Source organism: Ylistrum balloti, unplaced genomic scaffold (genome assembly GCF_031769215.1).
Source record: "Ylistrum balloti isolate Yb309-2 unplaced genomic scaffold, AGI_CSIRO_Ybal_v1 Utg370110, whole genome shotgun sequence".
NCBI lineage: Eukaryota > Metazoa > Mollusca > Bivalvia > Pectinida > Pectinidae > Ylistrum > Ylistrum balloti.
The window spans coordinates 369,978-397,259 of record NW_026782132.1 but is presented as its reverse complement, the minus strand read 5'-3'; the positions used below and the strand labels follow the sequence as shown (position 1 = coordinate 397,259).

The 27,282-nt window shown below is 33.3% G+C and overlaps 1 protein-coding gene across 1 annotated transcript; it reads left to right on the top strand.

The window, feature by feature from the left end:
* Nucleotides 1-6,283: 6,283 nt before the first annotated feature.
* LOC132550187 (arginine kinase-like) lies at nucleotides 6,284-26,413 on the top strand. Its single transcript, XM_060214219.1, has 6 exons — nucleotides 6,284-6,437; nucleotides 6,753-7,012; nucleotides 8,441-8,589; nucleotides 17,367-17,532; nucleotides 25,527-25,713; nucleotides 26,250-26,413. The coding sequence occupies exons 1-6, from the start codon at nucleotides 6,284-6,286 to the stop codon at nucleotides 26,411-26,413; spliced, it is 1,080 nt and encodes a 359-aa protein (XP_060070202.1).
* The last annotated feature ends 869 nt before the right edge of the window (nucleotides 26,414-27,282 follow it).

Below are 27,282 nucleotides of genomic sequence, written 5' to 3'. Positions count from 1 at the left end.
ACAGAATTAGGTCTCGATGATAAATATATGCCAGGTAAAAGTTATGTCTCTCATTCTTTAAAAGGGTATTGGTGTTAAGTGTGTTTTTCCAAGCTGACTGAGAAAATATTGAATAGTTTTAGATTTGTCAAGAAAAAGTTTTTTTCTGTCATGTTTGAAATCAGAATTAAAATGTATAATGAATAATACATCCTCTTAGTTTAGATCAGACGTTTATTTTAACATGTACCCGAGCGTAAAGATACTATCAGACATTCTGGTAATTGCTATTTTAATTATAGAGCTGTCTATAACATTTGTGCCAACAAATACTTCACGACGTGTATATGTTCTTCTTTTTTAGATCTTACCTCTTCCTTTCAATACATGTTTCTCTCTGACTGCTAACTTGATGCTTACTTATAGGAACTGGGGGCGACATCGATTCAAGAATAAGGCAAAAGAAAAAAATCTTCCTCGACATCTACAAATACTTGGTTAACCTCATTTAAAAAACAATCGTTAAATCGAAAAATATTGTGCACGCTGTGGTAAAGTTGTAAATATAAATAGACTAATGTTTTTTTCATAGTGTGTCTATTGTATCCACCGTCAGAATTATTTTTGATATGAAACATTGCGGTGCAAAACGATGAAATTATTTATGAAAATAATGTCAAATTTTCTAATATTTGTGTATAAGATAATTGAAATATTTTTTATCGCAAGTCAAAGATTTCAGTTTTTGCGAGTAACATATCAAACATTGTCACGAACAACATTAAAAACGTCTCAACATTTGTGTATCCTGTATAAAAAGTCACGATAGTAGCGTACAACATACAAACGTCCTAATAGTTGTTTTCAACGTGTAAAACGTCATAATAGCTGTGTACAAAGTGCAAACGTCCTAATAGTTGTATACAAAGTGTAAAACGTCATTCTGGTTGTGTACAAAGCGTAAAACGTCATAATCGTTGTGTACAAAGTGTAAAACGTCATAATAGCTGTGTACAAAGTGCAAACGTCCTAATAGTTGTATACAAAGTGTAAAACGTCATTCTAGTAGTGTACAAAGTGTAAAACGTCATAATCGTTGTGTAAAAAAGTGTAAAACGTCATAATAGCTGTGTACAATGTGTGAACGTCCTAATAGTTGTGTACAAAGTATAAACGATTAATAGTTGTGTTCAAAGTGTAAACGTCTAATAGTTTAGTACAAAGTGTAAACATACAAATAGTTGTGTACAGTGTGTGAACGTCCTTATAGTTGTGTACGGCGTGTAAACGCGTGTCAACATTGGTTTATGTGTTATTTACCAATATTATACAGTTTTATTTCGTAAATCTAGTGATTGTACATTGCCATTATAATTTAACAAACAAAAATTACTGATGTAATTCACAACATTTTGAAAGCATTTTTCAGTTTGAGCTGTACAACATGCATTGATATACATATCTAGTGGTGGTGAATGGAACTTCATACAAAAGACAGAAACACTAGCAAGCGAAGTCTGACTTGTAGTTCTGTTTTCATCATCCTGGTTAGAAAACGCTTGTTGAATTGATCGAGATTTTTATAGCGAGTGTTGTTGGCAAAACAAAAGACGCTCACACTTCTGGAGCATCATGGCTGATTTTCATATTTCGTTTTACTCCATTTTGTCATTTTTATTGTGTTTTTGCTATTTTTAATTACCTTTTCTGACAATGTTGATATAAAACATAGACGTGAAACACAACAGATGTTTTTTTCCTATCATCTGTTGTGTTAATTGCTCTCCTTATCTGCATAAATTCTAGAGGTTACGCAGTTCTAGACGACATCTGGTTCACAGATATATCTGTGTTAATTGAGTCTTCTCTTAACGGTGGTTAAGCAATTGTCACGTGACGAATGTTTACAGCAACGTCAGTGACTGTACATATTCCACCAAGCATAGACGCCTTTTGTATTTCAGTCAGGAGGTCGACCGAGAGTAGTGTGGTGATACAGGGATTATAACTATTACGCCGTCAGTAAGTTATCAAGGTATGTTAAAGCAGCTTATTTGGTGTTAATTGCTCTCCTTATCTGCATAAATTCCAGAGGTTACGCAGTTCTAGACGACATCTGGTTCACAGATATATTGTTATGGGGGTGCAGGGGAAACCCGTTTGCTTGGCTATGAGAGGCACGATAAAACCCATACATCACAGATTAGAAAACCACGCTGTCTTCACTTTACCGCCAATTTATTCTACGGAAAACAACAACACACATATAAACACGAAAACAAGGATCCGGAGGCCGGGTCAAATATCCGGAACTAGTCAATTATCTTACACTACCTGACCAGTTATATAGATGTATACAACATCCCCGCCCCCCAGGAAAAAAATTGCAAGCAATTTTGGAAGACACTGGTAAGCAAGTGTACGATAAAGGAACACAATATATGGAATTCTATCCTAATTAGAATACATGAATTAAAGGAAATTTGATATAGGAAAGCATTATCAGCAAAAAGATACAATTAATGACATATTATAAACCTTATGAAGAAAATTGATCAAGGTATACATGTTATTCCCAGAGATCAAATGATGCACACTAGCATGACACAATATTATTATGAAACGGAGTGTATAAACATGATCATTGCAGGATAAATGACAGATTTTTTTTCCATACAGGACAAACCAGGTTATAATAGTAATGTAATGAAAAATTTCAAAAACTGACAATAAGACATTGAATATATGTTACCACAAACATCTCTTACAATCACCTGTGCACTAAGTAGTTACACTCACAGTTTCGGCCGCAACACATAATGAAATCAAATTGCGCAGGATTTGTATAACCTCATAGTGAATTACATTGTTACATTCTATTGCTGGCAATCATAATCATTTCATACAAGATCATAAGTAAATCGTCACTACAGATTCATGTGAAAAACTTTGTGATTTCATACTATAAACGTTCACCGTTTTCATGACAAAGGCCTCCAAACTTGTGTAATTTGGAAATGTCTACAGCTAGACCAACACTATCAGTTCTAGATTTAGGTACTTTAGAATAACTCTGATCCCTCGGCAACATTACAGGAGAGTCACCGTTTCCACAATAATCAACATCATCAACAAGTTTAAGTTCATTTTGTTTCAGGAAATCATCATTCAAGAATTCGTCCGTCTCCGACATGGTATGAATCATAGAATGTTTGCGAGTAATTAGTCAATATTCAAAACAACACAAAAACTCAACCGATTCAGCATCAAGATGAAGGCTGGAATTCTTCACCATGTTATGGGGGTGCAGGGGAAACCCGTTTGCTTGGCTATGAGAGGCACGATAAAACCCATACATCACAGATTAGAAAACCACGCTGTCTTCTCTTTACCGCCAACTTATTCTACGGAAAACAACAACACACATATAAACACGAAAACAAGGATCCGGAGGCCGGGTCAAATATCCGGAACTAGTCAATTATCTTACACTACCTGACCAGTTATATAGATGTATACAACAATATCTGTGTTAATTGAGTCTTCTCTTAATGGTGGCTAAGCAATTGTCACGTGACGAATGTTTACAGCAACGTCAGTGACTGTACATATTCCACCAAGCATAGACGCCTTTTGTATTTCAGTCAGGAGGTCGACCGAGAGTAGTGTGGTGATACAGTGATTATAACTATTACGCCGTCAGTAAGTTATCCAGGTATGTTAAAGCAGCTTATTTGGTGCAGCTAAATTCATCATTTCTCTTCGCTTTAGGTATTATATTTGTCTTCTGTAATTCTACTGTTAACATCTTTGTTCAAATGTCTAACGCCAACTAAACCAATTGCACATATCTCGTGGGAAAAAATTGATGAACAATGTAGATCCTGCCTGTAAAAATGTACATGATATGACACGATACAAAAATTTTACCTGACTGCGATCCAGTTGACTGGTTACAAAAAACAAGCTCATCAGTCGGGAAATGCGGACATGTTTGGGCTTCTAGCAAACGTAGCACATTAGATCAAATAATTGAATAGCATCAATAGGGATGGAAAAGTATTGTTTTTACATGTGGTAGGACAGAGGTTAATTATAGAAGTCAGTAATCTAAGTTCCGATACTTTTTATAGGATCTATACTGCTGTTATTTTTGACAATGTTCTGTACCAGAATTTTCTAATAAAACAGGTTCTCTGTAAAGGCTACACGAAGTCAAATCCTTGCGTGTTTATTGAAACATTTAAGAATAAATTTCATCATTTTATTTCTCCACCAACTAATAGCTATTCAATAAAGTTTTGGTATTTTTTGCCAGGATGCGATGAGGGTTATAATGCAAGTAATATAAACCAACCCATCATTAATTCTCCAATACTTGATTAGTCGCAACTTAAAGAAGGAGAAAACTGTTTATATTACCTGCTACTGTAGTAGATTTAGCCGATTTCATCTCCATTGAATAATTCGTAAAGGTAATATTTTGATATTATCACAGAGAGACAGAGAGAGAGAGAAAGAGGGAGGGAGAGAGAGAGAGAGAGAGAGAGAGAGAGAGAGAGAGAGAGAGAGAGAGAGAGAGAGAGAGAGAGAGAGAGAGAGACATTTAAAAGATATTTGACGATTTTAAAAGTAAACAGAAAATACCGACATGTCATCACAATTTGAATTTGATGTAACGCTGGCAAGCTATAGACAAAAGGAAGATTTTACAACTGGAAAATCACAAGATGAAAATAGGAGAATAAGACAAGGCTTTTTGAGGGAATTATCAGCTTCTGTTTAAACGACGACAGCCACCGTGGTCAATCCAATTTCACATTCTCAAATGAGAATTACATGGTAAATAACAACGGGATTTTCCAAATATTTCATTATGTCGACCATAACACTTCCATGTAAATATCATCAAAGTACAGCTCTTAAAATCCTGTGAATTTATCTGTCAGTTGCTTATATCCTGTATGGAAATCGTGTCATTGGGGAAAAAAACCCTCGGGTATCAAAACAGCTGTGGCATGTTATCACCATTTATTCGGGAACCATTGCTTTTACTATTTAGAAATGGAAAAAATACCTAATAGTAAAAAAAAAAGAAATTTTAACGTCTCTTATACAGCTTGGTGGAAAGTTGTATTATAATTACACATAAACCGGTGACGTCTTTAAAAGTACCACGATGATAGTTTGTACAAAAGACTTAAAATCACCTTTCAGTGTGAATTTAGAATTAGATGCAGCAAAATGAAATTGTACCCTGTGGTATTTTTCGTCCCTCTAGGACTTGTCAGTGATGCTAAGGGACTTAAGATAGGAGACGAACAATAATATACAAATTCATCAAACTAATTGTCAAAGTGTAGACGATGAGGTCCATAATAAATGTCGTAAATTAATGGTTTATAATAAATGAGTGAGCAAAGTAAATACAAAAAAATTCAGCAAGAATACCCTATTTGTTGTCGGAGACTGATGTATACATTTCAAGATGTGCAGAATTAAAATCTAGTGATATACAATTGTAGTAATTCTGCCTATATGACTGATGAGGTGGTATCCGACCTGGGACTTATTGTATTTCCTAGTGCGAGATGAAGTAAGCTGTTTACTATACTGATATACTATGCCCGATGATTTTGAAGCTATGAAATTTTGTTTTTTAATGAACTTTTTTTGAGATTTAAGTTTAAAACATGACATGCCATGCTTGCATTGATCTTTATAGATAGGATGGATAACGGACGAAGCAGATGATGTGTAAGCCTGAAGAACCCATGGCCTTATTCTCCTTGTACTTTTTTACTGCAGGACTTTTTTGTCTCACATTTTGACCTCGTTTTATCGCTTATTATTGAATTCAAAACTTTATTGATGTTCTGGCTTGTATCTTTTCAACGTTTTATGTTAATGATGATTTTGTATTTGTGTGTAAATGCTGTACTACATTTCGTCGTTTTGTGTCGATGCTGCAGTATATTTTGTATTTGTGTGTAAATGCTGTACTACATTTCGTCGTTTTGTGTCGATGCTGCAGTGTATTTTGTATTTGTGTGTAAATGCTGTACTACATTTCGTAGTTTTGTGTCGATGCTGCAGTATATTTTGTTTTTGTGTGTTAATGCTGTAATACATTATGTCGTTTTGTGTCGGTGCTGCAGTGTATTTTGTATTTGTGTGTAAATGCTGTAATACATTATGTCGTTTTGTGTCGATGCTGCAGTGTATTTTGTTTTTGTGTGTAAATGCTGTCATACATTTTGTCGTTTCGTGTTATTAGGTATTTATTATTTTACGCAGAAACAACATGTCGACCACGTCTTTATTGGAACATTGGAACAGACTAAAACATGCAAAATCGACTTCATTTCTGAAGAGAAACATGACAGAACTTATCTTTAGACAGCTGAAAGACAGGGTTACCTTTCACAATGGAACGTTATTGGACTGCATCAAAGGAGGTAATGCATACTATTGTATGCTGCCCTAGATGTATACATACACACAATTCAGATAAGGAGAACAAGCATGTAAATATAATCAGACAGGGTAAAACATTTTAAGAATTTTATTATTGCACCAGATCTACGTATTCTGAGCAGCTTCTAAACTGACAAGTGAAGTTCACTCGACCAAGATATGTCGCAAACTGTACCGAATAGGTGAAGAAAGGGTTTCTAACTAAAGATATACAGCTGTATTTTAAAATCAATAATTACTCTTATGAATAATTAATAATTTTCTATGAATTGATGACGACAATTTGTCGTTTAAAGGGTGTATCAACCTTGACAGCGGATGTGGCATGTATGCCTCTGACCCTGAAGCATACGATGTGTTCTCGGAAATATTCCACCCGGTCATTAAAGATTACCATAAAGTTGATCAGGTCAGTCATCCTAACCCAGATTTTGGAGATATTAACAATCTTGGGTTCGGAGATCTCGATCCTTCAAAGAGGTATATATCTTCCACTCGTGTCCGTGTGGGGCGCTCACAAGCGGGCTTCCCTTTTCATCCTACTGCCAAACTTAAGGTAAGAAAATCGTCATAATTTTTATCAATTTTGTTTAGATTGATCAATAGTCATTAAAGAAAATATAAATTGGCATACAGAAAAAATGCAGATGTCAATACTGGTAAACTTGTACAAATGTCCACTCAGCCTCTGTGAAAACATTGAAGTTGCCAGAGAAAAGATGAAACCTTAAAAAAATGTGTATATGACAACAGCACAAAATACATTTTATTCTTTATATTGTATTGAAATTGGAATTGTTATTTATATTATACAATAAAATGTATCTATTTATCAAATCCGTTATTTATATTACACAAAATATATCTATTTATCATATCTGTTATTTATATTATACAATAAAATGTATCTATTTATCAAATCCGTTATTTATATTACACAAAATATATCTATTTATCATATCTGTTATTTATATTATACAATAAAATGTATCTATTTATCAAATCCGTTATTTATATTATACAATAAAATGTATTTATTTATCATATCCGTTATTTATACTATACAATAAAATGTATCTATTTATCATATCCGTTATTTATACTATACAATAAAATGTATCTATTTATCATATCCGTTATTTATACTATACAATAAAACAAAATGTATTTATTGATCATATCTGTTATTTATATTATAAACAAAATGTATTTATTTATCATATCTGTTATTTATATTATACAATAAAACAAAATGTATTTATTTATCATATCTGTTATTTATATTATAAACAAAATGTATTTATTTATCATATCTGTTATTTATATTATACAATAAAACAAAATGTATTTATTTATCATATCTGTTATTTATATTATAAACAAAATGTATTTATTTATCATATCTGTTATTTATATTATACAATAAAACAAAATGTATTTATTGATCATATCTGTTATTTATATTATAAACAAAATGTATTTATTTATCATATCTGTTATTTATATTATACAATAAAACAAAATGTATTTATTGATCATATCTGTTATTTATATTATAAACAAAATGTATTTATTTATCATATCTGTTATTTATATTATACAATAAAACAAAATGTATTTATTGATCATATCTGTTATTTATATTATAAACAAAATGTATTTATTTATCATATCTGTTATTTATATTATACAATAAAACAAAATGTATTTATTGATCATATCTGTTATTTATATTATAAACAAAATGTATTTATTTATCATATCTGTTATTTATATTATAAACAAAATGTATTTATTTATCATATCTGTTATTTATACAATAAACAAAATGTATTTATTTATCATATCCGTTATTTATATTATACAATAAAACAAAATTTATCTATTCATCATATCTGTTATTTATATTATAAAATAAAATGTATCTATTTATCATATTCGTTATCTATATTATACAATAGAACAAAATGTATCCACTTTGCAGGATCGCATTGAACTGGAATCTAGGGCTAAGAATGCTTTGGAAACCTTCAGTGGGGAGTTGAAGGGATCCTATTTTCCATTGGGTGAGATGAGTAAAGCCAAACAACATGAATTGACTGAAGATCACTTTCTCTATTTACAGGATAATAGGTAACGGGTATATGTTCTATTCACGTGTGCTATATGAGTTTAGATGAGTTTGATGATACGCTTGGTGATTCTGTTGTTGCTTACATTGTTTTCATTTGTGAACGTTTATTTTGATTGGTCAAGATTTACACGACGCATGTCGTCAATAAAGCAGAAGACGCTTCCCCCTCTGAAACACCACACTTTCATCGGTTCGTCTATCTTTCCTTTGTTCATATTTTGCCCTCGTTTGATAGTTTTTGTTTTTCTGTTATTGAGATTCCGTTACATTGTTAGTATATATAATTATTTATACAGGAGTACATAAATCACATTTTGGATACATACATATGTAAATTATATAGATCACGTGACATCACGCAACAAGATATATCCAGAAACTATAGGAGAGAGGTCCTATAAATGGGAATATGAATATAATTAAGTATGTGTCCTACATAGCAACAAATCGAGAACCAGGTACTGATATTGTATGATGCATTAACATGGAATTTTACTCTAACCGTATACCTTCTTTGAGTGAAGGAGCCATTAACTCTAACTCCACAGATCTAGAGTGAAAGTAATGAAATTAGTTCATTAAGTGATACCCAACTAGCCTTCTTAACTAGTTTTCACAAATAGTCAAATTATAATATGTTCTATAAACATAGGAGACTAACTGTAAAGTTTGTTTAAAGGAACTTTAAAACCACTAATTTTGGTTTATTTTATTTGAACATGAAAAGTTTATATATATATATTATTGTAATCAAAGAATGGATGTTCCAGCAATTCTAGTAGGATTTTTTAAACATATAACAAAAATATCGAGACACATAGTTTATATGGATACACCTTGAGGATACGTAAGGAAAACATGGTAATCTAGTCATATTAGACAAAACGTGATATCCATTTATTCATTACGGCATACTGTATAATATCATAAATGGTACAGACAACAGCTGTATGTTGAGATAGATGAAATATGTGGAATGCATGTATTCTGCCTTTAACTGATGCCCTACAAATCCACACAAAATATTCCTCAACTTGTCTTTCGATCTGATACTGTTGTAATCATGCTATTAACATGTAACATTGGATGAGTTACCGGCCTTCGGACTGGTGACACCCAGTAACATCGCTCAGCCTGAAATGTGGAATTCTACACTATTGCAGCCTGCTGATTGGCCAAATAAGCTGGACTATGGTAATATAATAAGTATGGAATGTATCCGTATAGCTGGACTCCTATAAATTTAACATGAATTACTGATATTGCTCGTCCAAATATTGCATCGTATCCTGAGATCGCCATACTATTTTACATACATACTCGTGTATACGCTCGTGTCCGTCACGCCTGCTGACCACGATATACTGTGTCTTACCTGTATAGACTCGCTGACCCCAGCCGTGTAAAACACCTGTACTCACCTGTTTGTTTACATTTCCAGTGTGTGCATGAACGGTTCCTGAAATATTGTATGCTTTGACGTTTGTTAATCCATCATGAATACTACTTCAACTTCCAATAAACATCTTCTGAATTCTTCATCATCGTCGTCTCCAATTTTTCCTGAAAGTAAAAAGGCCAGACAGGGATCCCTTACTGAAGAGAGCCCACCCAATTACCCTATGTACCCTAGTCAACCCGGCCTATACCTTCCGATGGGTACATCGACTCCCTCAACTCCTCATGGAAACGTCCTTCCTGGTAACTTCTATCCTCAAACTGCTGGGTATCCTCTGGGCCACTCCTCTAATACTCAAGCCTTTAATGTTAATCTCTCTCCGGAAAACATACGAGATATAGCTATGGCCGTTAAAGAAATGGTAGTGAGTGAAATATCTGGCCTCATACAAAAGGAAACAGCACCACTAAGGGCTGAGCTAGACGCCGTGAAGCTAGAAAACCAAGACCTCCGGCTTAAACTGGACGATTTAGAGCAATATAGCCGGAGGCCTCTGGTAAGAATTTCTGGGATCCCCGAATCCCAATCCGAAAATACCACTGCTCTTGTCCTTGAAGTCATTGAAAAAGCCGGGATACCTGTAACTGCTGATGATATTGAAAGGTCGCATCGTGTTGGAAATCCCACGAAAACGAGGTCCAGACCTCGCCAGATTATTATGAGGCTAAGGTCATACGAAACCAAACGTACACTTTTAAAATCAAGTAAAAAATTTCGGGAGTGTCCTACCACGAAGTCTGTGTCAGTAAATGAAGACCTTACTAAATATCGCGACAAACTTGCATTTCTCTGCCGTCAGTTGGCGAAGAATCCTTCTAATCCAGTGGTCCAGACCTGGACATGGGACGGTAAAGTGATGGTTAAAGACAATTCGGACCGAAATCATCAGATCTTCCAGGAGAAGGATTTGTGTAGGTTTGGCCACGTCCTCAGTACCTCCGAATAACCTCCGTCACAAGGTGTTCAAATGTCAGTCAATTTCTGAGTATCCTACATGTGATCAATTCTTTATACCAACAGTCCGAATATGTTCACACTTATTCATTATCAATTCCTTTTAAGAAGGAAACGATAATATACTTACCTGTAAACTTACCGACGTCACATGTTCACATGGCCTATGATGATTATTTATCTTGAGTGATCGCAAAGAATTTGCGTATTTTTCCAGTGTCCAATATTAATCTCATCGTTTATTATCAATCAATGTTTCAACGTGAATTTGTACAATTTTTATTTTTTACAAATTACTTTCTTGAAAAATTGGTAATATACTTACCTATAAACTCAAACGACGTGACGTGTTCATATAAAATGACGTTCACTTATAGTGAATGACCACAACTGAGTTTGTGTATATACACATGTACATGCATTTTTCCAGTCATTACTACTTATCCAATATTACTTACCTCGTTTTATTAACAGTCAAATTAACGTGCATTTGTACACATTCTCTTCATTACAAAATATTTTCATTGACTTTCATTTATATTGAGGGATTTCAATGAATTTGTGTATTTTTTTAGTGTCCAATATTACTTACCTCGTTTTATTTAACAGCCAATGTCTAAATCAACGTGCATTTGTACACGTTATATTCATTACTAATTATTTCCAAAATGGTAATATGTACCTATGCCTGCATAAACTTAAACGACGTCACATGTTCATATAAAATGACGTTCATTTATATTGAGTGATCACAATTGAGTTTTGTGTCTATACACATGTACATATATTTTTCCAGTCAATTGTCCAATATTACTTACCTCGTTCTATTAACAATCAAAGTCTTAATTAACGTCCGTTTCTACACGTTCTATTCATTAAGAATTATTTTATTTTCATGATAAATGGTCATATGTACTTGTACCTGCATCAATTTAAACGACGTCACTTGTTCATAAAAAATGACATTCATTTATATAAAGAATCGCAATGATTATGTGTATTCTCACAATGTTCAATATTGTCTACCTCGTTTTAAACATATAACAGCCAATGTCTAAATTAACGTGCATATGTACACGTTCCATTCATTAAAAATTAATTCCATGAAAAATGGTAATATGTACTTATATCTGCATAAACTTAAATGACGTCACATTTTCATACAAAATGACGTACATTTATGCAAAGAGTTCGCAATGCATTTGTGTATTCTCACAGTGATTAATATTGCTTACCTTGTTCTACATAACAGGCAATGTCATAATTAACGTTCATTACATATTATTGCGATGAACAATGGTAACATGTACTTATACCTGCATATACTTAAATGACGTCACATGTTCATATAAATGACGTTTATTTGTATTACGGACCGATCACAGTTGAGTTTTGTGTCTATACACAAGTACATGCATTTTTCCAGTCAATTGTCCAATATGGCTTACCTCGTTTTATTAACAGTAAAAGCCTTAATTAACGTGCATTTATACACGTTCTATTCATTACAAATTGTTTTCATGAAAAATGGTAATATGTATTTATCTGCACCAATTTAAACGACGTCACATGTTCATATAAAATGACGTTCATTTGTATTGAGTGATGGCATTGAATTTGTTCCACTATCCAATATTACTTACCATGATTTATTAACAGTTGAAAATCTAAATGAACGTGCATTTTCACACGTTCTATAGACTACAAATTACGTTCATAAAATGATCACGTACTTACCTGTAAATATTTGTGTTTGAATCTGATCATGTTGGTTTTTTACATATGTTTATCTTGAAAGTAGGCAGTATAAATATAAATATATCATTTGCGCATGGATGTATTGTGCACGCAAACTAGATTACAAGGGTGTGATGTTAGAGTGTATTATGTGGGACTTGTTTGTGCATGGTGTACAGTATGGTGGATTCTGTCCGGGCATGAGATGATAAAGTTTTCAATTTAAGTATAGAGTTTGTAATATATAAACATTGTTGTATGTTGTGTAAATACTAGTAGCAGGCCAAATTCACCAGAATTTCTCATCCAAATCAAATTATTTCTCCTGGTTATACCAGTTTTTCCATTGTTACTTTCTATGTCTTTGCAATGTGGTGACTTATGATACCTATTTTGCTAAGTATATTGGTAAAGTAATTTCACGACTAAATCCTATGTACATCGTAACGAAGTGGCGCTATTTTTTAACACGTAAACCTCGTCTTTTGCAAACTGACTATGTTTGGACACGGAGATATCCCTACTATGCATATCATATTACATAATGCCCGTTGATTGTTTTTCGCACCGTGTCCTTATTGGTTTGTATCACGCGAGGTCAAGTCGGTTACCTTTGAGCAAACAATTAGACCTCATTATCATTTTAGCAACCAATTTATTTTTGGTTTATAAAATCAATGCGATGCCTATTATGGTATTTCTTCATATGCTTATGAAAGACAAACCTTTAAACTTAAGTAATGTAAATAAGTCGAATGAATATTCTAATAATGTACATGTAAATGCTGTTTTGAACATTATTGTGTGCTATGTATTACTCCTTTGTCTACTACTCCCTCTATATTTGGGGACCGTACCCCAACTTGAACTTTGTAAGTGTTATTGACAGTTGGTCGATTGGCATGGGTAGTGTATATTTAATATATTTTCAACATTTACTCGTACGTTGTGGAGATATTGAAAGTAACCCGGGTCCTGGTAGTTCATCCCTTTCAGATTTATCAATTCTTAACCAAGATTATTTATCATTAGTGCACTACAACGTTCAGAGCCTTTTACCTAAAGTGGACTTAATCTTTAGTGAACTACATCAATATGATATCTTATCCTTTACTGAAACTTGGTTATCACCTACAACAGAAAAGTCCGGCGAACTTCTTCTTTCTAAATTTCATGACCCTTTTGTAAAATCTCGGTCTGATAGAATCGGTGGGGGTATTGCCGTGTATGTTAATAAAAATATTACTGCGATCCGGCGTTCGGAATTTGAAATTAATAATCTAGAATGCATTTGGATAGAACTGCAGCTTAACAATAAAATTATTATGCTAGGAACCTTTTATAGACCTCCGAACTCTGGGAATGAAATTTGGAATTTAATTGATCTTTCTATTGATATGGTTGCCAATTATGAATTTGATAGTATATTGATAACAGGTGATTTTAATGAAAATCAATTAGCTACAAACCCTAATCGTATTATTGATTTAATGTATCGATATAATTTTATTCAACTTGTTGATGAACCTACTCATTTCACAGAAAATTCATCCTCTCTTTTAGACATATTTATGACAAATAATATAGGCGTTATTAAGGAAGTTGTTGTTGGAGAATCTTTTTTACCTGCTGAGACTAGATATCACTGCCCTATTTATACATTTTTAGATGTTAGTCGTAACAGTTTGAAATCAAGTATTCAAAGGCATATATGGTTATATAAAAACGGTGACTACAAAATGTTTCGGGATAGATTGAATAATATCGACTGGATTAGTCCATTTGAAAATTTATCAATTGACGAATTTGCCATTTTTTTTAATTCCACAATATTAGATGCTGCTAAAATATGTATTCCTAATAAAACAGTAACAATAAGGCATAATGAACCACTATGGATGCATAATGATGTAAGAAAATTAATAAGGGATCGAAAACGATTACACCGAAAAGCTAAAGGTACCCAAAATCCGTATCACTGGCAGAAATTTAGACAGGCAAGAAATAAATGTATTGACGCTATAAGGAAAGCAAAAAATGAATATGTTTTAAAGTTAACCGGTAAGATAAAATGTATGTCTACATCAACACGTGACTGGTGGAAGTTGATTAACAATTTTACAAATTTTTCAACCAAAACTTCTCATATACCAACGTTAATGCAAAATGATATATATTATGGTGATAGTAAACAAAAAGCAGATCTTTTTAACAATTACTTTATTAGCCAGTCTACTATCGACGACTCTAATGTAACACTACCAAATAATGTAGCTACTAATAATACACTTGAAAATATTGATATCACTGAACAAGATGTTGAAGATGCAATAAATAAGTTAGATACTTCTAAAGCTTCTGGTCCAGATAAAATGAGTCCAAGAATTATTAAGGAAGCAAAGACAGGGTCTATTATTTCAATTCTTTCTAAATTGTTTAACAAATCTATCGACTGTGGTATATATCCTTCTATATGGAAAGTCGCTAATGTTACACCAGTTTTTAAAAAAGGTGACAAATCCGTTGTTTCAAACTATAGACCTATATCTTTGATAAGTATCGTTGGCAAACTAATGGAAAGGTGTATTTTTAAACATCTTTACAATTTTTTTAGAGATACAAATTATTTTACAAATTGTCAATCGGGCTTCACACCTGGGGATTCTGCAACAAATCAATTATTAGACATTACAAATGATATTGGGAGGGCTTTAGACGCGGGTAAAGAAATCATTGCCGTATTCTGTGATATAAGTAAAGCGTTTGATAGGGTTTGGCACAGGGGTCTTATACATAAATTGGAAAAATCTGGCGTTTCTGGTAAATTGCTATCTTGGTGCAAAAATTATTTAACTGACAGAAGTCAAAGGGTTGTTATAAATGGTATTTTCTCTGAAACCCAAAATATCAAAGCAGGTGTACCTCAAGGTTCAATATTAGGTCCTCTCTTCTTTTTAGTATATATTAATGATATAGTGAATGATATTAGTTGTAAAATAAAGTTATTTGCTGATGACACAGCCTTGTATATCATAGTTGAAAATCCCACGATTGCTATTAATACCATCAATAATGATCTTTCAAAAATACATGTATGGGCAAATAAGTGGTTAGTAAAATTTAATCCAGACAAGACAGAATCTTTATTAATTAGCCGAAAAACTATACCAGGAATTTATGATCCTATCACTATGGACAATGTCAATGTAACTAATGTAAAATCTCATAAGCATTTAGGGGTGTTATTTTCTGATGATGGTACATGGAAAAATCATACTGATTACATATTAAAGAAAGTGTCACCAAGACTAGCGGTTTTAAGAAATTTAAAAAACATACTTGATAGGAATTCTCTCCAAACAATATATTTTGCTTTTATCAGACCTATTTTGGAATATTCTGACGTAGTTTGGGATAATTTACCCAATTATTTATGTCAAAATTTAGAAAACATCCAAATAGAAGCTGCAAGAATAGTTACAGGTGCTACTAAATTGTCAAGTGTTAGTTTATTGTATAAAGATGTGGGTTGGGAAAAACTTTCTAAAAGACGGGAAAATCATAAACTCTTGCAGTTTCATAAAATGTATCATAAGAAAACTCCATTTTATCTATCCAGTCTAATTCCAAGTAAGGTATCAGATACCCACAGACATAATACTAGAAATTCAAACAATTTACTATTAATTAATTGCAGGACTCAGTTTTATAAAACATCTTTTTTAAATTCTTCAGTACATTTATGGAATTCTTTACCAATCGACATTCGCGAAAATCCGTCTGTCAGGATTATCAAAAGATTTTTACAAAAAGAAAATGTAATGATTCCACACTATTTTAATATTGGAAGTAGAAACCTTCAAATTTTACATACACGATTGAGACTTAAATGCAGTAATCTCAAACAACATTTATACTTAAGAAATCTGGAAGAAAGTCCATTTTGTTCATGCGGGTTAGTAGAAAGTACCCACCATTTTTTATTGTCTTGTGCTAATTATAACATAATTCGACAAAATACTTTACTTCAACTAGATATTACTCTAACTGAAAAAACTCTATTATGGGGAAACGACACTTACTCTAATCAGAAAAATGAACAAATATTCTTGACCGTGCAAAATTATATCAAGCTTAGTAAACGTTTTACCTAATATTTTTTGTCCTTTAATTCTTATTATAAAACTGTACATTATGTATTGTTTCATAGATCTGAATGGAGCTTTGAAAGGTAACCTTTTTTACATACCAATAAATTAAGGCGCCACTACTTAAGTTGTAAATTACATTTTGTAATTCTATCCACCACATGTGCGTATACGTAAGTTAATATGTTTTATTGTTATGTCCAAATATTACTTTTTCATCCAATGTCGATGTTAGGTGTTCCATTTCCGATTTATATTTGTCTTTGTATGTACATGGGAAAGGAATTAATATAAGCTTTAAGCTTGTTTTCCCATCCCATAAGATTATGCGTACCTGTCTGTAATTAAATGCTTATTACTGAATAAAAAAATATTGTTTAACATGTAAAATGAATGTATAAACTTAATCAAATGTAATTGAAAAAAGAAAATTAGTGACAGGTTTCAAATTGCAAAATAATAACCTTATATATTTCAGATTTCTTGGTGATGCCAACGTGTACGATGATTGGCCGATTGGACGTGGGATATTCTACAACCCAGCAAAGACTTTTTTGGTATGGGTGAATGAAGAGGATCATCTCAGGTTCATCTCTATGCAGGAGGGCAGTGATTTGGGAACCGTTTATAAACGGTTGGTCACGGTACGACCATTTATAATCCTCTGTGGTGAAGCCATCGTTGGCGGCCATTATTCTTGTCCATTTATCCTATTCCTATTGTATCAATTTTGAATTAGAATTTCGTCATTGTGGGCACAATATACTCAGACGGGGTTTCTTTTTTCATTTGTTCATTCATACATAACGTTTTGTTATAATGACTAATATTTCACTAACCGTCATAGAGGTACACTAAAAGGTCGATCTAGCCAAAGTAGATATCTCGATTTTGTAGTACTCTGTGACAGAGGAAGAGCAGTTAAGAAATTGTCTGATAGTTTGTGACTGATAAAGATTAGTTAAGAAATTGTATGGTTGTTTGTAACTGAAAGATGACCAGGTAAGATATTATCTGGTAGTTTGTGACTGATAGAAGACTAGTTAGAGATATTAGCTGGTAGTTTTGACTGAAAGAAGACTAGTTAGAGATATTAGCTGGTAGTTTTGACTGAAAGAAGACTAGTTAGAGATATTAACTGGTAGTTTGTGACTGATAGAAGACTAGTTAGAGATATTAGCTGGTAGTTTGTGACTGATAGAAGACTAGTTAGAGATATTAGCTGGTAGTTTGTGACTGATAGAAGACTAGTTAGAGATATTAGCTGGTAGTTTGTGACTGATAGAAGACCAAAAAAGAAAATTCTGGTAGTTTGTGACTGATAGAAGACTAGTTAGAGATATTAGCTGGTAGTTTGTGACTGATAGAAGACCAAAAAAGAAAATTCTGGTAGTTTGTGACTGATAGAAGACTAGTTAGAGATATTAGCTGGTAGTTTGTGACTGATAGAAGACCAAAAAAGAAAATTTTGGTAGTTTGTGACTGAAAGAAGACTAGTTAGAGATATTAGCTGGTAGTTTGTGACTGATAGAAGACTAGTTAGAGATATTAGCTGGTAGTTTGTGACTGATAGAAGACCAAAAAAGAAAATTCTGGTAGTTTGTGACTGATAGAAGACCAAAAAAGAAAATTCTGGTAGTTTGTGACTGATAGAAGACCAAAAAAGAAAATTCTGGTAGTTTGTGACTGATAGTAGACCAAAAAAGAAAATTCTGGTAGTTTGTGACTGATAGAAGACCAAAAAAGAAAATTCTGGTAGTTTGTGACTGATAGAAGACTAGTTAGAGATATTAGCTGGTAGTTTGTGACTGATAGAAGACTAGTTAGAGATATTAGCTGGTAGTTTGTGACTGATAGAAGACTAGTTAGAGATATTAGCTGGTAGTTTGTGACTGATAGAAGACTAGTTAGAGATATTAGCTGATAGTTTGTGACTGATAGAAGACTAGTTAGAGATATTAGCTGGTAGTTTGTGACTGATAGAAGGCTAGTTAGAGATATTAGCTGGTAGTTTGTGACTGATAGAAGACTAGTTAGAGATATTAGCTGGTAGTTTGTGACTGATAGAAGACTAGTTAGAGATATTAGCTGGTAGTTTGTGACTGATAGAAGACTAGTTAGAGATATTAGCTGGTAGTTTGTGACTGATAGAAGACTAGTTAGAGATATTAGCTGGTAGTTTGTGACTGATAGAAGACTAGTTAGAGATATTAGCTGGTAGTTTGTGACTGAAAGAAGACTAGTTAGAGATATTAGCTGGTAGTTTGTGACTGATAGAAGACTAGTTAGAGATATTAGCTGGTAGTTTGTGACTGATAGAAGACTAGTTAGAGATATTAGCTGGTAGTTTGTGACTGATAGAAGACTAGTTAGAGATATTAGCTGGTAGTTTGTGACTGATAGAAGACTAGTTAGAGATATTATCTGGTAGTTTGTGACTGATAGAAGACTAGTTAGAGATATTAGCTGGTAGTTTGTGACTGAAAGAAGACTAGTTAGAGATATTAGCTGGTAGTTTGTGACTGATAGAAGACTAGTTAGAGATATTATCTGGTAGTTTGTGACTGATAGAAGACTAGTTAGAGATATTAGCTGGTAGTTTGTGACTGATAGAAGACTAGTTAGAGATATGAGCTGGTAGTTTGTGACTGATAGAAGATTAGTTAGAGATATTAGCTGGTAGTTTGTGACTGATAGAAGACTAGTTAGAGATATTAGCTGGTAGTTTGTGACTGATAGAAGACCAAAAAAGAAAATTCTGGTAGTTTGTGACTGATAGAAGACTAGTTAGAGATATTAGCTGGTAGTTTGTGACTGATAGAAGACCAAAAAAGAATATTTTGGTAGTTTGTGACTGAAAGAAGACTAGCTAGAGATATTAGCTGGTAGTTTGTGACTGATAGAAGACTAGTTAGAGATATTAGCTGGTAGTTTGTGATTGATAGAAGACCAAAAAAGAAAATTCTGGTAGTTTGTGACTGATAGAAGACCAAAAAAGAAAATTCTGGTAGTTTGTGACTGATAGTAGACCAAAAAAGAAAATTCTGGTAGTTTGTGACTGATAGAAGACCAAAAAAGAAAATTCTGGTAGTTTGTGACTGATAGAAGACTAGTTAGAGATATTAGCTGGTAGTTTGTGACTGATAGAAGACTAGTTAGAGATATTAGCTGGTAGTTTGTGACTGATAGAAGAATAGTTAGAGATATTAGCTGGTAGTTTTGACTGAAAGAAGACTAGTTAGAGATATTAACTGGTAGTTTGTGACTGATAGAAGACTAGTTAGAGATATTAGCTGGTAGTTTGTGACTGATAGAAGACTAGTTAGAGATATTAGCTGGTAGTTTGTGACTGATAGAAGACTAGTTAGAGATATTAGCTGGTAGTTTGTGACTGATAGAAGACCAAAAAAGAAAATTCTGGTAGTTTGTGACTGATAGAAGACTAGTTAGAGATATTAGCTGGTAGTTTGTGACTGATAGAAGACCAAAAAAGAAAATTCTGGTAGTTTGTGACTGATAGAAGACTAGTTAGAGATATTAGCTGGTAGTTTGTGACTGATAGAAGACCAAAAAAGAAAATTTTGGTAGTTTGTGACTGAAAGAAGACTAGTTAGAGATATTAGCTGGTAGTTTGTGACTGATAGAAGACTAGTTAGAGATATTAGCTGGTAGTTTGTGACTGATAGAAGACCAAAAAAGAAAATTCTGGTAGTTTGTGACTGATAGAAGACCAAAAAAGAAAATTCTGGTAGTTTGTGACTGATAGTAGACCAAAAAAGAAAATTCTGGTAGTTTGTGACTGATAGAAGACCAAAAAAGAAAATTCTGGTAGTTTGTGACTGATAGAAGACTAGTTAGAGATATTAGCTGGTAGTTTGTGACTGATAGAAGACTAGTTAGAGATATTAGCTGGTAGTTTGTGACTGATAGAAGACTAGTTAGAGATATTAGCTGGTAGTTTGTGACTGATAGAAGACTAGTTAGAGATATTAGCTGATAGTTTGTGACTGATAGAAGACTAGTTAGAGATATTAGCTGGTAGTTTGTGACTGATAGAAGATAGTTAGAGATATTAGCTGGTAGTTTGTGACTGATAGAAGACTATTAGAGATATTAGCTGGTAGTTTGTGACTGATAGAGAGATATTAGCTAGTTTGTGACTGTTAGAGATATTAGCTGGTAGTTTGTGACTGATAGAAGACTAGTTAGAGATATTAGCTGGTAGTTTGTGACTGATAGAAGACTAGTTAGAGATATTAGCTGGTAGTTTGTGACTGATAGAAGACTAGTTAGAGATATTAGCTGGTAGTTTGTGACTGATAGAAGACTAGTTAGAGATATTAGCTGGTAGTTTGTGACTGATAGAAGACTAGTTAGAGATATTAGCTGGTAGTTTGTGACTGATAGAAGATATTAGAGATATTAGCTGGTAGTTTGTGACTGATAGAAGACTAGTTAGAGATATTAGCTGGTAGTTTGTGACTGATAGAAGACTAGTTAGAGATATTAGCTGGTAGTTTGTGACTGATAGAAGACTAGTTAGAGATATTAGCTGGTAGTTTGTGACTGATAGAAGACTAGTTAGAGATATTAGCTGGTAGTTTGTGACTGATAGAAGACTAGTTAGAGATATTAGCTGGTAGTTTGTGACTGATAGAAGACTAGTTAGAGATATTAGCTGGTAGTTTGTGACTGATAGAAGACTAGTTAGAGATATTAGCTGGTAGTTTGTGACTGATAGAAGACTAGTTAGAGATATTAGCTGGTAGTTTGTGACTGATAGAAGACTAGTTAGAGATATTAGCTGGTAGTTTGTGACTGATAGAAGACTAGTTAGAGATATTAGCTGGTAGTTTGTGACTGATAGAAGACTAGTTAGAGATATTAGCTGGTAGTTTGTGACTGATAGAAGACTAGTTAGAGATATTAGCTGGTAGTTTGTGACTGATAGAAGACTAGTTAGAGATATTAGAGATATTAGCTGGTAGTTTGTGACTGATAGAAGACTTTTGGTAGTTTGTGACTGAAAGATAGCTAGAGATATTAGCTGGTAGTTTGTGACTGATAGAAGACTAGTTAGAGATATTAGCTGGTAGTTTGTGACTGATAGAAGACCAAAAAAGAAAATTCTGGTAGTTTGTGACTGATAGAGACCAAAAAAGAAAATTCTGGTAGTTTGTGAGATAGAAGACCATCTGGTAGTTTGTGACTGATAGTAGACCAAAAAAGAAAATTCTGGTAGTTTGTGACTGATAGAAGACCAAAAAAGAAAATTCTGGTAGTTTGTGACTGATAGAAGACTAGTTAGAGATATTAGCTGGTAGTTTGTGACTGATAGAAGACTAGTTAGAGATATTAGCTGGTAGTTTGTGACTGATAGAAGAATAGTTAGAGATATTAGCTGGTAGTTTGTGACTGATAGAAGACTAGTTAGAGATATTAGCTGATAGTTTGTGACTGATAGAAGACTAGTTAGAGATATTAGCTGGTAGTTTGTGACTGATAGAAGACTAGTTAGAGATATTAGCTGGTAGTTTGTGACTGATAGAAGACTAGTTAGAGATATTAGCTGGTAGTTTGATATTTAGAAATATTAGCTGGTAGTTTGTGACTGATAGAAGACTAGTTAGAGATATTAGATAGTTTGTGACTGATAGAAGACTAGTTAGAGATATTAGCTGGTAGTTTGTGACTGATAGTTTGTGATATTAGCTGGTAGTTTGTGACTGATAGAAGACTAGAGATATTAGTTAGAGATATTAGATATTATCTGTAGTTTGTGACTGATAGAAGACTAGTTAGAGATATTATCTGGTAGTTTGTGACTGATAGAAGACTAGTTAGAGATATTAGCTGGTAGTTTGTGACTGATAGAAGACTAGTTAGAGATATTAGCTGGTAGTTTGTGACTGATAGGAGACTAGTTAGAGATATTAGCTGGTAGTTTGTGACTGATAGGAGACTAGTTAGAGATATTAGCTGGTAGTTTGTGACTGATAGAAGACTAGTTAGAGATATTATCTGGTAGTTTGTGACTGATAGAAGACTAGTTAGAGATATTATCTGGTAGTTTGTGACTGATAGAAGACTGGTAGTTTGTGACTGATAGAAGACTAGTTAGAGATATTAGCTGGTAGTTTGTGACTGATAGAAGACTAGTTAGAGATATTATCTGGTAGTTTGTGACTGATAGAAGACTAGTTAGAGATATTAGCTGGTAGTTTGTGACTGATAGAAGACTAGATAGTTTGTGACTGATAGAAGACTAGTTAGAGATATTAGCTGGTAGTTTGTGACTGTAGAAGTGATATATTAGCTGATAGAAGAAGACTAGTTAGAGATATTAGAGATATTAGTTAGAGATATTATCTGGTAGTTTGTGACTGATAGAAGACTAGTTAGAGATATTTGCTGGTAGTTTGTGACTGATAGAAGACTAGTTAGAGATATGAGCTGGTAGTTTGTGACTGATAGAAGACTAGTTAGAGATATTAGCTGGTAGTTTGTGACTGATAGAAGACTAGTTAGAGATATTAGCTGGTAGTTTGTGACTGATAGAAGACTAGTTAGAGATATTAGCTGGTAGTTTCATAGAAATTAACGTTTTAACGTTTGCTCTGGTTTCGAAATATTAAATGATAGTAAAAAGAAAAACCAAAAAGCCGAAAAAAATAATAATCAATAGATAGATAAATAAATAAATAAATGAATAAATGAAAAACATTATTATGCTGCGTTTCTTTTACCGTCACAGGCGTCAGAATATGCATAATGGGAATAATTAGTTATTTATCGTTAATAATGAGCGTTCTTACTTATTTTCGATTGACGGGGTCTTTTTCTACCACATCTTTTTCTATTAAAACGCAACAGAATGATTCTGAAATAATATGAAAATAAGGGCTCAAAAACTCCATAGCAACCAGAAATTGTTAATTTTGAAAACTTTATTCAGTCCGTTGTTTGTCAATGTCCGTTGTTTGTCAATGTTCTGAAATTTAACTTTTTTCATGACTTTATACTTTGATAGAAAAATATATGGTTATCATTTTTATTATTAAAAAGAGTCTCTGTAATTATTTTTTACTTTTTGTACCCAAACATCCATTTCCATTGTCAAGAAACAATCTGAAATATTAATTTTGGGACTCTAAAAAATCAAGAGAGTGATTTGGCAAAATTGTTTTGAATTATACACAGAGCTTGCAAAATTATACTCGAGAAAAGTACCCTAGTGTGGAAAAACGTTAATATTTTAGTTTGATAATATTCATTTGAAAATATTTCAAAAGGAAACGGGCACAAGTTAAACACTGTACAACTTACGCCATACCAGTACCTACAATTTGCATCAGAAATTATTATTATAGTCCTTGTGTAGAAAAGTTTGTGAAGCATGATTAAGGTATTATAATACATCTTTATCTTATCACATGTATAATATAAAAGGTAAAACACAAGTTTCATTGTCTATCATTTGCAAGTATATGAAACCAGAACTCTTCCAACTCACTACAGCATCCCATGTATGTAGTTGAAATTGTTGCCACTAAAAACCGAATTACGGCGTCAATCAACTACGCTGTTACGAAATGTAGTCCACAATTAAACATTCTACAAGTCGTCATATTTTCACTCAGCTTTGTCTGGTATAGATACAACTACACATAGCGAGGAATATATAGACACAAAAGTTTAAGATACTACGTTGAAATTAATTTTACATTGAACTCTGTCCTACTTCCGGTCAAACACGAGTTTCATCATCCTTAATTACCAGTTGGTAACAGTCGTGTTCGGTTTCCAGAATTCCCCAGCATTAAACAAATTCAAAATTTATTAAAGTCAACAAATCTATCTTCTCTGATTCCTTAAGGGTACGTTTTGAATGAGTTGTGTGATATGATGTTGTTTTTGCTGTTTTTGATTTTCGTTTCTGACAGGACTTTTGAATTCCGGGAGAACACCCGGACCGTCAGATGATATCAGACTTCCCTTGATGCTTGCTGTCTACAGTGAACGAATAACTGCATACACTGCACTTTGATTGCTATATTCGGAAGTACAAACTTAAATCAGTAATTCTGAAATTAAATATTGTATGTCCATGTGTTTCATTTCTTGGCTATTTCACTTAACTTAATGATATATCTCTTACATTCAATGAATTTGTAATAGTACTGTTCTGTTTTTCCTGAATACGTGAAATCAAAATTCCATCGATTTTGTGCAGTCTTGCAGGTAGGATTAATACAGTAATGAATTATTTCCCGGTTCAATATTTCTCAAGTGGGTCAACAATGCACTCTGTAAATGGTTAGGGAGAATCCCATTTATGTACTGTAGAAATAGGATGTAAACAGTAAAAAGAGGACAATATTCATTTTGTATTTTTGCATATAATATAAACATATATATTATATATTGTATTACCCATTTCATTCACGTGGTAAAACAGGTTACATGTTCTCAAGTGGGTTACCAACGCACGATGTAGATGATTTGGGGGAATCCCCACATACGTACTATAGATATAGGGTATAGATAGAGGAAAGTTTCGTTTTGTACTATTAATAGCGCATTAAATAATACACAATATTAATCGTGTTGAATACTAAAATGAGGCACTTTATTTCAGGCCCTGAAATTTGTTGACGAGAATACTGACCTGAAGTTCGCCCACCACCCCAACATGGGCTACCTAACGTACTGTCCCTCCAATCTCGGTACCACACTGAGGGCCAGTGTACATATCAAAATACCATGTCTTGCGGGCCAACCGTATTTCCATGATTTCTTAGAAAAATATCACCTGCAAGTAAGAGGTCAGTAGTTCCCTTGTTAAATCAGAATGGCGTGAGTGGATGAAAATATCAGGCTCACGTTTTCAGTTATTTTTTTTTAAAATAGCCATTTTGGTGACACCTAATCAATCTTCATCCAGATTATATGTAAAAAAAACATGAATCACAATGTTTGATAACATCCTGTCGAGTTCCAATATATTTCACGAATCCCATCCAAAGTAATGCAACGCCAGCTCTTTGTAAAGCGCTATGTCATTATACACCGGCACCAAGCAATGCCAAATACGAGTTAAGATAGTTCGTAAATTTGGTATTAGGAAAATCCTGGCACAATGAAGTTGTAACAGCGGTAAAATTTAAGCCTGTTGCTTTGATGTGATCAAACAGCTAAACAGAAAGTTAATGGGGGGAAAACCCGCTCTGATTGGTCAAATTATGATACAATTCTACATACAAATAAAATATTAAGAAGTATACAATATTTCCTGGTATTGAACTAGATTTTTCTGTGCTTTAATTATCCTCATTGAAATGGTATATTTATACATATTTAGGAGTCAATGGAGTGCACACGGAAATGGTTGGTGATGTTTACGACATCTCCAACAAGAGAAGACTGGGTTTAACCGAGATCCAGGTTGTTCGAGAAATGATCAAAGGCGTTGAGGCTGTACTCGCCGAAGAAAAGAGGTTGGATGGCAGTGACACAACACTGTAAAAACACTAGAGACATTCCTATCCCTAACATCGATGGTTAATACAATTCATTGGAGTGTTGTGGCCATTGAACAGTTCATATTTAATTTTAGTTGGAACTCAAATCATTTGTATTTTCATTATATTGTAATAATTCTACTTTCGCGTGATAATGGATAAATATGAGGGTTTACTTGTTGAATCAGGTGTCGTTAATGCCTTGTAAATGTTCAAGGATACTTGGTGACAGTTTAATTTTGTTGTGTTGAACCTGGTGTCGTTAATGCCCGGTAAATGTTCACGGATACTTGGTGACAGTTTAATCTTGTTATATTGGACCTGGTATCGTTAATGCCTTGTAAATGTTCAGGGATACTTGGTGACAGTTTAATCTTGTTATATTGGACCTGGTATCGTTAATGCCCGGTAAATATTCAGGAATACTTGGTAACACTTATATCTTGTTATATTGGACCTGGTATCGTTAATGCCTTGTAAAGGTTCAAGGATACTTGGTGACAGTTTAATCTTGTTATATTGGACCTGGTATCGTTAATGCCCGGTAAATGTCAAGAATACTTGGTGACATATTCATCTTCTTGTGTTTAACCTGGTATCATTAATGCCCGGTAAATATTCAGGGATACTTGGTAACACTTATATTTTGTTATATTGGACCTGGTATCATTAATGCCCGGTAAATATTCAGGGATACTTGGTAACACTTATATTTTGTTATATTTGACCTGGTATCGTTCATGCCTTGTAAAGGTTCAAGGATACTTGGTGACAGATTTATCTTGTTGTATAGAACCTGGTATCGTTAATGCCCGGTAAATATTCAGGGATACTTGGTGACAGTTTAATCTTGTTATATTGGACCTGGTATCG

Coding starts and splice junctions, on each gene's coding strand:
- LOC132550187 (XM_060214219.1), top strand. CDS start 6,284: ATGTCGACCACGTCTTTATTGGAACATTGGAACAGACTAAAACATGCA. Junction 6,438..6,752: donor ATTGGACTGCATCAAAGGAG/GTAATGCATACT, acceptor TGTCGTTTAAAG/GGTGTATCAACCTTGACAGC. Junction 7,013..8,440: donor ATCCTACTGCCAAACTTAAG/GTAAGAAAATCG, acceptor TCCACTTTGCAG/GATCGCATTGAACTGGAATC.